This window comes from Pseudoliparis swirei, chromosome 11 (assembly GCF_029220125.1).
Source record: "Pseudoliparis swirei isolate HS2019 ecotype Mariana Trench chromosome 11, NWPU_hadal_v1, whole genome shotgun sequence".
Lineage (NCBI taxonomy): Eukaryota > Metazoa > Chordata > Actinopteri > Perciformes > Liparidae > Pseudoliparis > Pseudoliparis swirei.
This window is the reverse complement of record NC_079398.1, coordinates 15,178,156-15,190,498: the sequence shown is the minus strand read 5'-3', so window position 1 is coordinate 15,190,498 and position 12,343 is coordinate 15,178,156. Positions and strand designations below refer to the sequence as shown.

Genomic DNA, 12,343 nt, shown 5'->3' with positions numbered 1-12,343 from the left:
GGCGAGGCTTCACTCTCCTCGGCGTCGATTGGTCGGCCGTCCCGCTGCTCGTCCGCTACCAGCCAATGGTTGTCTCTGAAATGGTCCCGGTGACAGGAGGAGCGCGCGACAGGAAGCGGTGACGTGTGACGCAGCGCGAGGGGAGCAAGAGGGGAAGCGTCATCAGACTTCCACACGGGTCATTAGAACTAACCAGTGGCGTCCCTAGGCTAAAGCCCCGGATGTTTTTTAATTAGCCCCGAATGTTAATTTTAAAAATAAAAATAAAAAATAGATTTGGCACACAAGTGGTTAACACCTCCAGGTCGCACGTGACGTCATTCACCCAAAACAGCGGAGTCAGGCTGGCAGCAGGCGCACGTAACAGCAAGCTGCTGTCTGAGAGTGTTTCTATGTCTAAACATTTCGCTGCTTCACTCTTCTGGGCTAAGCCCAGCGCCGCCGTCCAATAACGCGCACTACGCGCTGCGCGTAGTGCACCGTCGACAACGCTCGCCGTGGGTCACTTTCCTATCTCAGGGGGGCATCATGAAGGAGTTATGCTTAGGGCACCAACATGGCGAGCAGCTGCACTGGCTAAGCCCCAGATGTATCAAAATCCTAGAGACGCCCCTGGAACTAACTACGCTATCCTCTCAGTCTGACGTTCAGATTTACTTTAATAATAATATTCTTCTTAATAATAATCATAACGATAATAAGTAAATCAAATAGAGATGTTCAGAATACAAATACATTACAACATGTCAAATGAAGGTAAAGAAAACCGAGTTTCATTGTTTAGTGGGTTAAACCGGGTCTGGAAGTTTCAAGAGGTTGACTTCCGGGTGACATGCAGACGCCAGACGGAACTGAGAACTGAGTCTCAACGATTTTATGTTTAATCAGAGAGAAAAACATATATTTAATCATTTGATGACAGACTATCTTAAACCCTCCAGTAAGGACCAGTGTGGACCAGTAAGGACCAGGACAGGTCTAGAGCCAGGCCAGTAGGCTCTTAGAGGACTAGGTCCTCAAGGACTAACATTTATTTATGTGGGCGAGAGGAGCAGCAGCCAATCAGAGCAGAGTATTCATCCAGATATGAAATGAAGGTTCTTCTTCTCATGGATGGTTTAGTTTTTATTTCCGGCTCTTTGGTTTAAAGAAAAGTCAACAAAACAACAACACGTACAACATAATTCAGAACCAGCCGGACTCAGACATCTGGTCTGGATCAGAGGACCCGGTACAGGTGGATCAGTCCCAGACATCTGGTCCGGATCAGAGGACCCGGTACAGGTGGATCAGTCCCAGACATCTGGTCCGGATCAGAGGACCCGGTACAGGTGGATCAGTCCCAGACATCTGGTCCGGATCAGAGGACCCGGTACAGGTGGATCTGTCTCAGAGCATCCAGGTCCGTGTCTTGGCCCAGGTAGACCTCGTAGTCCACAGGAAGTTCCTCCACCCAGCCGGGCTGCAGAGTCTCCTGCTGCACACAAACAGGAAGTGGTCATCTCCTGAACCTCCACCCTGACCTCTGACATCACAACTACAGGACTGGTAATGTCATCACATCATCATGACCTCACTGACTGCAGGAGGGGGGGCGGAGCTTCATGGACTGAATCACTCCGAAATGTCAGAAGTCTGAGGGAATTACCCACAATTCATAGCCATGTGACGTTAAACACACAGTTGCCAACAAAGAGGACGATGTTACATTTACACATTACAATGAGATCAGAGATTATAGATTTATATTCTATAGATATAATATTTATATTAGTATCTTTAGTCATTGAAGCTGTTAATGACGAGTGAAAAGATTCTAATGATGTCTCATCTCGTGAGGAAAGAGCGTGAAGACGTAAATCAGGGAGTCAAACGTATCACATCAATATACACTACCGTTCAAAAGTTTGAGATCACCCAGACAATTTCGTGTTTTCCATGAAAACTCACACTTTTATTTATCAAATGAGTTGCAAAATGTATAGAAAATATAGTCAAAACATTAACAAGGTTAGAAATAATGATTTGTATTTGAAGTATTAATTTTTTTCTTCAAACTTTGCTTTCGTCAAAGAATGCTCCTTTTGCAGCAATGACAGCATTGCAGACCTTTGGCATTCTAGCTGTTAATTTGTTGAGGTAATCTGTTGAAATGTCACCCCACGCTTCCTGAAGCACCTGCCACAAGTTGGATTGGCTTGATGGGCACTTCTTGCGGACCATACGGTCAAGCTGCTCCCACAACAGCTCAATGGGGTTGAGATCTGGTGACTGTGCTGGCCACTCCATGACAGACAGCATACCAGCTGCCTGCTTCTTCCCTCAATAGTTCTTGCACAATGTGGAGGTGTGCTTTGGGTCATTGTCCTGTTGGAGGAGGAAATTGGCTCCAATCAAGCGCTGCCCACAGGGTATGGCATGGCGTTGCAAAATGGAGTGATAGCCTTCCTTATTTAAAATCACTTTTACCTGGTACAAATCTCCCACTTTACCAGCACCAAAGCAGCCCCAGACCATCACATTACCTCCACCATGCTTGACAGATGGTGTCAGGCACTCTTCCAGCATCTTTTCACCTGTTCTCGTCTCACAAATGTTCTTCTGTGTGATCCAAACACCTCAAACTTGGATTCATCTGTCCATAACACCTTTTTCCAATCTTCCTCTGTCCAATGCCTGTGTTCTTTTGCCCATACCAATCTTTTCTTTTTATTGGCCAGTCTCAGATATGGCTTTTTCTTTGCCACTCTGCCTAGAAGGCCAGCATCCCGGAGTCGCCTTCACTGTCGACGTTGACACTGGCGTTATGGGTACCATTTAAAGAAGCTGCCAGTTGAGGACCTGTGAGGCGTCTATTTCTCAAACTAGAGACTCTAATGTACTTGTCTTCTTGCTGAATTGTGCACCGGGGCCTCCCACTTCTCTTTCTGCTCTGGTTAGAGCCCGTTTGTGCTGTTCTCTGAAGGGAGTAGTACACACCGCTGAAGGACATTTTCAGTTTCTTTGCAATTTCTCGCATGGAATAGCCTTCATTTCTAAGAACAAGAATAGACTGGCGAATTTCACATGAAAGTTCTTTTTCTCTGGCCATTTTGAGAGTCTTATCGAACCCACAAATGTGATGCTCCAGATGATCAACTAGCTCAAAGGAAGGCCAGTTTTATAGCTTCTCTCATCAGCAAAACAGTTTTCAGCTGTGCTAACATAATTGCACAAGGCTTTTCAAGGGTTTTCTAATCATCCCTTAGTCTTCTAAGGTGATTAGCAAACACAATGTACCATTAGAACACTGGAGTGATAGTTGATGGAAATGGGCCTCTATACACCTCTGGAGATATTTCATTAGAAACCAGACGTTTCCACCTAGAATAGTCATTTACCACATTAACAATGTATAGAGGGTATTTCTGATTGATTTAATGTTATCTTCATTGAAAAAAACAATGCTTTTCTTATAAGGACATTTCTAAGTGATCCCAAACTTTTGAACGGTAGTGTATGTGTCATGTAGTCATGGTAACGTAGTGTCTTCTTCAAATCTACACCGTCTCAAGTCCTCAGAGCCTCTTAAACACGGACCAGCTGACATCAGGGGGGCCCTGAGGGCTGAGGATTGGGGGTTTATTGATTTGGGGGTTGAGGGCTGGGGGTTGAGTTCAGGGTTCTCCTGGTTCTTCACCTGCAGACTGTTCAGACTCTCCTGCAGACCGGGGACGCAGACCAGCAGAGACCCTTTCTTCCTGAAGTTCTCCATGATGAACCTCCACGCTCTGAATACACGCACACACACACAGACACATACACACACACACACACCATGTAGTGGATACAATGTGTCATTGGGTGCTGCCACAACATCTAGTTAGTTATAGAGTGTGTTGTACATAGTTTCATATCAGACTTCAATGACAACTACACACACACATACACACACCTCTCTCGCTACAGATGAGTTCAAGGACATCAGACATAGACAAACCCAGTGGCCTTGTGCTGGTCCATTATTAACCGGTAGAGAGGAGACTGCAGAGCGAGGGCCGGGATGCTCAGACACAATAACGATAAGAGAGACGTCAGAATGAACCTCACATTCCTCACATTCCTTAAAGTAACCGGCTTGACCTGTAGGGGTCAAACTGAGACGCAATGATATGTAATGAGGGAGTGGACGGAGGAGCACATGACGTGGAGGAGGTTGTTAGTAAATGATCCAAACTCTCTGTGTCCTGTGGGTGTTACTGAGGTCCACTGTGTGTGTGTGTGTGTGTGTGTGTACTGACCGGACTTGTTCACTGGGTTCCATAAAGAACTGGAAGACGTTGTTCATGATGAGAACGTCTGCATTCTGCAGCAGAACGTTCTGCAGGAGGACGTCAGTGTGGAGAACCTGAAGGAGGAGAAGCTGCTGAGGTCGACCGTTTAGTGCACGTGTGTGTGTCTGTGTGTGTCTGTGTGTGTCTGTGTGTACCTGTAGTCGATCCATCATGTTGTATTTCTGGAGGATGTTGTTCTGCAGTTTGACAAACTCCTCACTGATCTCCAAACCAACGAGCTGAGAGGCCGAGCTGAACACGTAACCCTGGAAACACACACACACACACACATGTTAATACAGTAGGTTTGTTGGAGATGAGCCAGTCCTACACCATCACACCATGTTAGCATCACACCATGTTAGCATGACATCATGTCACCATGTTAGCATCACACCATGTTAGCATGACAGCATCCACTGACCGCGTACAGAACAGCTCCCAGCCTGGAGCCCACGTCCACCAGCAGCCGGCCGCTCAGGTCTGGAAGAACGTTGTCAAACAGGAACCGAAGCTCTGATATCGAGAACGAGTGAGAGATGAAGTCTGAGGAAGAAGATGATGAAGATGAGGAATAACTGACAGACCTCATGTGTGTGAAGATACAAAGATGTGCTCTGACCCAGAGGGGCGGTTCTGTGGGATCCACAGGTGAGACAGTACGACCGGCTCATGGTTCCCTCCTCACACAGAGCGTCCACCTGATCTTCATCATACAGGAACGCGTCAACATGAACCGTGGGCCGGGAACACTGCTGCATCTGTAACATCATTATCATCACCATCATTATCATCACCATCATCACCATCATCACCACGAGACAGTCGACACCTGTAGACACCTTGCTGTGAGCAGTGTTCTCCGAGGACAACATGGCGTCTGGAGGGAGACTCCCTCTCAGCTCTTCAGCGATGTTCTGCAGGATCGTCGTCTGGTTGTTGGACAGAAACTCATCCAACTCGTCTGCAGAGACAAGAATCACGTGACAGAAACGGTCTGTCATGGATATCTGAACAGTTGTACACTACTGAACATTTATTTATTTATCAGAGTGACTCCAGTCACACCGGAGCAGGCATGGGACTTGCTCAAGGACACATCGACTGAGCGGGGATTGAACCGCCAACCTTCTGAGTGAAAGACGGAGCTGCTGACCACTGAGCCGAGGGCACGGCCGAGTGTCTGTGACCCTCAGACCAAGTCAGTCAGAGTCCTCTCTAAGACCAGGAAAGTGGATCACACTAGTCCAGTTCTGAGGTCTCTGCGCTGGCTTCCTGTCCAACAGAGAACTGGCCTATGAAGCCCTGAATGGTTTAGGGCCTACATGCATGTGTGACCTGCTGCTCCCTTATGAACCATCCAGACCCCTAAGGTGGTCTGGGACGGGTCTACTTCCTGGTCCAAGAGTCAGAACTGAACATGGAGAAACAGCGTTCAGGTCTTCTGCTCCACAGCTCTGGACCAAGGTCCCTGAAAGCTGCAGGTCTGCTGAGACTGCCAGAGACCCCCAGAGACCCTCAGAGTCCCTCATCTCCTTTAAGTCCAGATTGAAGACTTTTTTGTTTCCTTTTATTGTACCAGGTTCAAGGACCTGGACCCAGTTCTGCATCTCACTGCATTTTATTAATTCCTAAATGTTGTTACTTGTTTAAGATCTGGTTTCTTGAGCTGATGCGTTCAGGGCCCTGTGAAGCTGTGGATCTCATTAACGAGCCTCCGTCATCGGGCTCATGGCAGCTGGCTAACATGGGGTGGACCGAGTGAACCGCTCCGGGCACCGGGGGACAGGTGCGCGTACCTGAGCTCCGGAGCCACGTCACCAGTCTGCCGACGTCACCAGGCTTCACTCTGCTCAGCAGCTTCTTACATTCTGATTTGGCTTCAGAATAATTCATATTGGAGCGCGAGACGTTTGTGAGTTCATCCGGAAGCTCTGAGGAACGCGCCTGCGCCTTAAGGTGGAACCGGAAGCTCCCGAAGGAACGAGCTGGTTGAGTCTTCAGTCCACCTTAAGAAAGACAGCAGACCCGGAAGCGGTTGTGTTTTTGTGTGTGAAAACTTTATTGATATAAATGTATTTACAGTTCAGACTCGCACTGCTGAGACCTCCACATACCAGGAGTCCCAGGCCCAGCTCCATTCCTAGGTATATGCCCAGGTCCAGGTCCAGTCCGAGGCCAAGGTCCAGGTACAGGTCCAGTCCCAGGCCCAGGTACAGTCACAGTCAGTCACATTAACAGTCACAGGTCCAGGTCTAGTCCCAGGTCCAGTCCGAGGCCCAGACCCAGGTCCAAATCCATATCCAGGTCAACGCTAAGGCCTTACACCCGTAGGCCTCATGGACTCACTGACATCACTATTTCTATGAAATAAATTAAAGTAAAAGAATGAACTATATATTGATATATTTTATTATGTTATGACCTAATTGTTCTTGGAGTAATGGTACCAGCCTAATACAGCGGGGGCAGTAGGGCGTTTGAATCTGCCTTTAAAACGAACGCCGAAGAAGAAGTAGCTGCTTTTTTAAACCCTAAAGAAGAAGAAGGTGCTACTGGTTTCTGGTCAGCTTCCGGTTGATGACGTTCCTCTGGACTTTTCCGGTTGTTTATAGCTGCCGTTTAATCAAAGTCACCGACGCTCGCTGAGTCGGTACCGGTTCTTCTTCTTCAGGTAACGTGTCTCTGTCGGTTACGTTAACGGGTCAGTGAGAGCGCGAGCTCACCTTATCGCTTCTAGCTCACAGCTGGATGCTAAGCTAACATGTTGTTGTTCCCTGAACCCCCCCCCCCCCTCCCCATAGCAGACTGATGAACTGATGAGTTATCGATACCAGATCGATAGGATAATAAGTGTAATGAATTTGAACTTTCATGTGGTTTTACGGGTTAAAAAACTAACTAAACTATTTAATCTGACAACGTCAGATCAATGACGTCATCGGTCAGTTTGTAAAATGTTCGGATCGATTATATATTGTTGATTACCTGCAGACGCTGATGTCCTGTGAGCCATAGATTATTGATTTGATGAATATGTTTTCTATTTATCTCTGGATAGATCATTATTTCATGAATGCATCAAAACAAACAACATGGCCGCCTCACGTCAGTGTTTGTCAACAACCTGCTGCATAGTATCACTTTATTAATATAAACAACCTGGTTCATAGTAAAGAAAGGAAGCATTGAAGCTCCTTTCCTTTGTTAAAGGAAGCTCCAGTGTTTCCTCTGCTAAAGGAGCTAAGTAAGGAAGCATTGAAGCTCCTTCACTCCGTAAGAAGCTTAGTCTTTTTCTTCTCTCCTCATAACAGGAAGTGTGTGTGTAGCTGCTTCACCTGTGTGCTGACCCGCTGACTCACTGAGCACGCTCAGTCAGGGGTTCTCCTCCACACACACACAGGGACATTTGTGTTCTGACACACGGAAAATATATTATTGATCAGGATCAATGTTCCTGATGTAACCGTTGTTGGTTCAGTAATCCTGAGGGTCCATGGAGCTCTGATGACATCATCTGTGTTTCAGGTTGTGTTCAGTGCCATCATGGTGTTAGCCGACCTCGGGAGGAAGATCACCTCGGCGCTGAGGTCGCTCAGCAACGCCACCATCATCAATGAGGAGGTAACGGGATGAGGTCATGTGACCAGCCGCTTCCACAGTTATTCATCATTTCTGTTCAGCCTGTAATTAAAATATTCACAAAGAAATATAACGCTGACTCATGGTTGATTCCTAGAGAAATAAACCGCTGACTCGTGGTTGACTCACAGAGCGTCTGTGTTGCAGGTGTTGAATGCCATGCTGAAGGAGGTGTGTGCGGCCCTTCTGGAGGCTGACGTCAACATCAAACTGGTCAAGCAGCTGAGAGAGAATGTCAAGTGAGTGTCAAACACCAGAGACTGAGCCAGGATCGGAATCGGGTCCAGTTCAGTCCAGCAGCTGTGGTGTTTGTCCCTGCAGGTCTGCCATAGATCTGGAGGAGATGGCGTCAGGCCTGAACAAGAGGAGGATGATTCAACATGCCGTGTTCAAGGAGCTCGTCAAGGTCCGTCACTGAGTCAGAACGACAAGAACATTTAGAAACCAAAGCCCAATACAACGTCCTGAAACTTTTCGTGTGTGTTTCCAGCTGGTGGACCCAGGTGTAAAGGCCTGGACTCCGACAAAAGGAAAGAACAACGTCATCATGTTTGTCGGTCTGCAGGGTAGTGGGAAAACTACAACCTGCTCCAAGGTGACATAACACAGCTCAAGCATAACCCCGCCCCCTGTGTAGACAGACTCCGCCCCCTGTAATGGTCTAGTTACCTTCGCATTGAAAATGCCGGAAGGTTATGTTTTGATCGCCGTGTATTTATTTATTTATTTATTTGTATGCGTGTTATTCGCAAAACTCAAAGTATTGAACCAAATCGCATGCAATTTGGTGGGATGATTGTTTATTATCCGGGGACCATTTGATTAGATTTTGGGATCAATCGGGTCAAAGGTCAAGGTCATGGAAAGGTCAACATCTTTTTTTTACCATAGCACGATACATTTTTGTCCAATTGGCATGCAACTAATGCCAAAATGTTCATAATTCAATGCCCAATCTTGTGATATGCGAAGGTATGCGCTCTACCGAGTGCCCGTTCTAGTTTGTATTGCTGTTGTCACACTGACTGCTTTGTTTCCTGCAGCTGGCCTATTATTACCAAAGGAAGGGCTGGAAGACCTGCCTGATCTGTGCCGACACCTTCAGAGCTGGTACACTTCACCTCACACACCACTTCACCTCTTTTCAGTCATCTCACACAACACTTCAGCTCCTTTCAGTCACCTGTAACGGTTAAGTGTATTACCCTCTCAGGTGCCTTCGATCAGCTGAAACAGAACGCCACCAAAGCCAGGATCCCGTTCTACGGCAGGTGAGTAAGGAGGCCACGCCCCCTGCTGCTGGCTGAAGGTAGAGCATCACACCTGTGTTGTGTTCAGTTACACAGAGATGGACCCGGTGGTGATCGCTGCCGAGGGAGTCGAGAAGTTCAAAGGAGAGAACTTTGAGATTATCATCGTCGACACGAGTGGACGACACAAACAGGAGGATACACTGTTTGAGGAGATGCTGCAAGTCTCCAACGCTGTGGTAGGTACCTGAAGGCATCGCTGAAGGGTCTGTGGTGAGTAGCGGTGACGGTGTGCCTCTGCCTGTGTTTCCATAGCAACCTGACAACATCGTGTACGTGATGGATGCCTCCATCGGCCAGGCCTGTGAGTCTCAGGCGAAGGCCTTCAAAGACAAAGTGGACATCGCCTCGGTGATCGTCACCAAACTGGACGGGCACGCCAAAGGAGGCGGAGCTCTGAGCGCGTAAGCCCGTATGATGTCATCCTGATCTGGTTCCCCGTTTCCTTTCCTGCTGACGCTGCTCTTCTTCTGTGGTTTCCCCTCAGCGTGGCCGCCACCAGGAGTCCCATCATCTTCATCGGGACCGGAGAACACATTGACGACTTCGAGCCCTTCAAGACTCAGCCCTTCATCAGCAAGCTTCTCGGTGAGTAGCGGCGGGGTTTAGCCAATGAGACGCCAGATAACCAGCACCTGGCTGGTCACCTGGTCATTATCATTTAACTTTAGTCTTTACGGTCATTTAAACTCAGATTGTTTATCTTCAGTAACATCTGAAACCTTGAGGAGCCGCTCCATGTCCAGGTTACAGGTGGTTTACTCATTTAAGGGATCAGAAGATCCTCCGTGAGATCTGGGTCCAGTGGGGGGGGCTCAGAATGAAAAGACTTCATGGTGTGAATGTCTCCTGAAGCCTCAGTAACTCTTCAGTAACTCCTCCTCTTGTCAGGGATGGGAGACATCGAGGGTTTGATTGACCGGGTGAACGAACTGAAACTGGACGACAACGAGGAGCTGATCGACAAACTGAAACACGGTGAGGAACTCTTCTGTGGGGGGTCGTCTGTAGGCCTCGTCGGCACCTGGGGGTGTAAAGTCCGCTAGTCCTACTTGGTGTTTATAAATGTCCTTCATGTACGATGTTTGTAATGACCCGTGACCTCTGACCTTCAGGTCAGTTCACCCTCAGGGACATGTACGAGCAGTTCCAGAACATCATGAAGATGGGCCCCTTCGGACAGATCATGGTAAACACTAGAACATCACGGGTCACGTGACACGGGGCGGAGGTGTCCTCGGGGTCCTCATGTGTCTGTGGTGTCTTCAGGGGATGATTCCTGGCTTCGGGACCGACTTCATGAGTAAAGGAAACGAGCAGGAGTCCATGGCCCGCCTGAAGAAACTGATGACCATCATGGACAGCATGAACGACCAGGGTAACACACACACACTCAGACAGACAGACAGACACACACAGACACTCACTCACTCATCTATGCTGGTCCTGATGGTCCTTGTCTCTCTAGAGCTGGACAGTAAGGACGGAGCCAAGCTGTTCAGCAAGCTGCCCAACCGGATCCAGCGGGTCGCTCGGGGGTCGGGTGTGGCCACCAGGGACGTCCAGGAGCTGCTGACCCAGTACACCAAGTTCGCCCAGATGGTGAAGAAGATGGGGGGCATCAAAGGCCTCTTCAAAGGTAGACCCAGAGGGGGACCGGAAGGGTAGGGGAGGCTGTGGAGAACTGGTAGGGAACCCTGGGGGACTAGAATGTGGGGGACTGAGGGAATCGTGTGGGACTAGATAGTGGGGGACGAGACTGTGGGGGACGAGATAGAGGTGGACTCTATTGTGGGGGACTAGACTGTGGAGGACCGAGCAGAGACCTTGACGCTGTGTTTGTCTTCAAGGGGGAGACATGTCCAAGAACGTCAACCCGTCTCAGATGGCTAAGCTGAACCAGCAAATGGCGAAGATGATGGACCCCAGAGTCCTGCACCACATGGGTGAGACCCGGTTCACCAGGTTCTGGGAGTTTGATCTGATAGAACATGTACTAATTAATGAGCTTTTATTTTGAAGGCGGGATGGCCGGCCTTCAGTCCATGATGCGTCAGTTTCAGCAAGGAGCCGCGGGCAACATGAAGGGCATGATGGGCTTCAACAACATGTGACCACTGGCCAATCGGCTGCCTTCATACTGAAAACGGCAACTTGTAGCTCCACCTCCTGACAGGTACGGGTGAAGGGGGCAGGACTTGGAGAGAGGGAGCGCAGGAAGTGTAAAGAGACAAAATAAAAGCAGGATGTGTGAATCTTCGTTCTGTTGTCTGCTGCTTTTAGAAAAACACCAGAAGAAGAAATCCAATGATTTAAAGGAAGGAACAGGTCCTCGTTTTAAGGAGGAGGAGGAGGAGCTCATTAATTTAATTCTGTATAAGATGTTTGTGTATAAGATTTCAAAGGAGCAGAGTCCTGATTGGACGAGACGAAGCTGAAGATGACATTAGGTAGTGACAGTATTCTTGTCATAATAAACATTTGTATTCCACCATTTTAAACCTGTGTTTTTATTTGAGATTCATCTCTGAGCACAACTCACTCCGTTAGGACCTCCTGCTCTATGCTGACCTCCTGCTTCAGGGGGAAAAAAGGGAAGAAACCTTCAGGAGAGCAACAGAGGAGGATCCCTCTCCAGGATGGACAGTTGTAATACATGCCATATGTACAGAAGGAATCACTATACACAAATTAAAACACCGTAACAATACAATGAATGAATATGACAGTGTATGAATAGTTGGTAGTAGGCATATTCCACGATCCAGACCTCCATGATCCATCAGGCAGATAGGATCTATGCCCGAAGGACCCTATGAGACGTGAAGTCAAAATGACTCCGGGGAGGAAGCAGAGTTAGTAATGTGCAATAGAGAAATGAAAATTCATCCATAAGGAGCGAGAAAAGAGGAGATATGTGCTCAGTGCATCCTAAAACGTCCCCCGGCAGCTATAAGCCTATAGCAGCATATCAAGGGGCTGGACCAGGTGAACCTGATTCAGCCCTAACTATAAGCTCTGTCAAAGAGGAAGGTCTTAAGTCTACTCTTAAACGAGGTGACTGTGTCTGCCTCCCGG

The 12,343-nt window shown here is 48.0% G+C and overlaps 2 protein-coding genes across 4 annotated transcripts; one reads left to right on the top strand and one right to left on the bottom strand.

Moving 5' to 3' along the window:
- Nucleotides 1-1,112: 1,112 nt before the first annotated feature.
- Nucleotides 1,113-6,328, bottom strand: zgc:109986 (uncharacterized protein LOC553566 homolog). Of its 3 annotated transcripts, none has more exons than XM_056426853.1 (8): nucleotides 6,113-6,325; nucleotides 5,156-5,277; nucleotides 4,936-5,074; nucleotides 4,738-4,859; nucleotides 4,469-4,579; nucleotides 4,281-4,387; nucleotides 3,680-3,770; nucleotides 1,113-1,477 (listed from the first exon to the last, which is right to left on the bottom strand). In XM_056426853.1, exons 1-8 carry the CDS (start codon nucleotides 6,207-6,209, stop codon nucleotides 1,361-1,363), a joined length of 906 nt encoding a protein of 301 aa, XP_056282828.1. In that variant the 5' UTR covers nucleotides 6,210-6,325; the 3' UTR covers nucleotides 1,113-1,360. The 3 variants fall into 3 exon arrangements, with proteins under 3 accessions (XP_056282828.1, XP_056282829.1, XP_056282827.1); XM_056426854.1 differs by having other exon boundaries at nucleotides 1,113-1,474; XM_056426852.1 differs by lacking the exon at nucleotides 1,113-1,477 and having other exon boundaries at nucleotides 3,396-3,770; nucleotides 6,113-6,328.
- A 546-nt stretch (nucleotides 6,329-6,874) lies between these two features.
- srp54 (signal recognition particle 54) lies at nucleotides 6,875-11,441 on the top strand. Its single transcript, XM_056426851.1, has 16 exons — nucleotides 6,875-6,987; nucleotides 7,842-7,937; nucleotides 8,103-8,194; nucleotides 8,277-8,361; nucleotides 8,446-8,550; nucleotides 8,999-9,065; nucleotides 9,169-9,226; nucleotides 9,294-9,444; nucleotides 9,521-9,669; nucleotides 9,753-9,853; nucleotides 10,157-10,243; nucleotides 10,381-10,454; nucleotides 10,535-10,643; nucleotides 10,734-10,904; nucleotides 11,116-11,211; nucleotides 11,288-11,441. The coding sequence occupies exons 2-16, from the start codon at nucleotides 7,860-7,862 to the stop codon at nucleotides 11,377-11,379; spliced, it is 1,515 nt and encodes a 504-aa protein (XP_056282826.1). The 5' UTR covers nucleotides 6,875-6,987; nucleotides 7,842-7,859; the 3' UTR covers nucleotides 11,380-11,441.
- The last annotated feature ends 902 nt before the right edge of the window (nucleotides 11,442-12,343 follow it).

Bases quoted from the DNA above. Each gene is read 5' to 3' on its own strand.
- zgc:109986 (XM_056426852.1), bottom strand. From the start codon at position 6,209: ATGAATTATTCTGAAGCCAAATCAGAATGTAAGAAGCTGCTGAGCAGA. The intron at 5,278-6,112 runs GTACGCGCACCT...TTGTCTCTGCAG, and splicing joins GACGTGGCTCCGGAGCTCAG to ACGAGTTGGATGAGTTTCTG. The intron at 4,388-4,468 runs GTACACACAGAC...CTCCTCCTTCAG, and splicing joins ACATGATGGATCGACTACAG to GTTCTCCACACTGACGTCCT.
- srp54 (XM_056426851.1), top strand. From the start codon at position 7,860: ATGGTGTTAGCCGACCTCGGGAGGAAGATCACCTCGGCGCTGAGGTCG. The intron at 9,854-10,156 runs GTGAGTAGCGGC...TCCTCTTGTCAG, and splicing joins CTTCATCAGCAAGCTTCTCG to GGATGGGAGACATCGAGGGT. The intron at 11,212-11,287 runs GTGAGACCCGGT...TTTATTTTGAAG, and splicing joins CAGAGTCCTGCACCACATGG to GCGGGATGGCCGGCCTTCAG.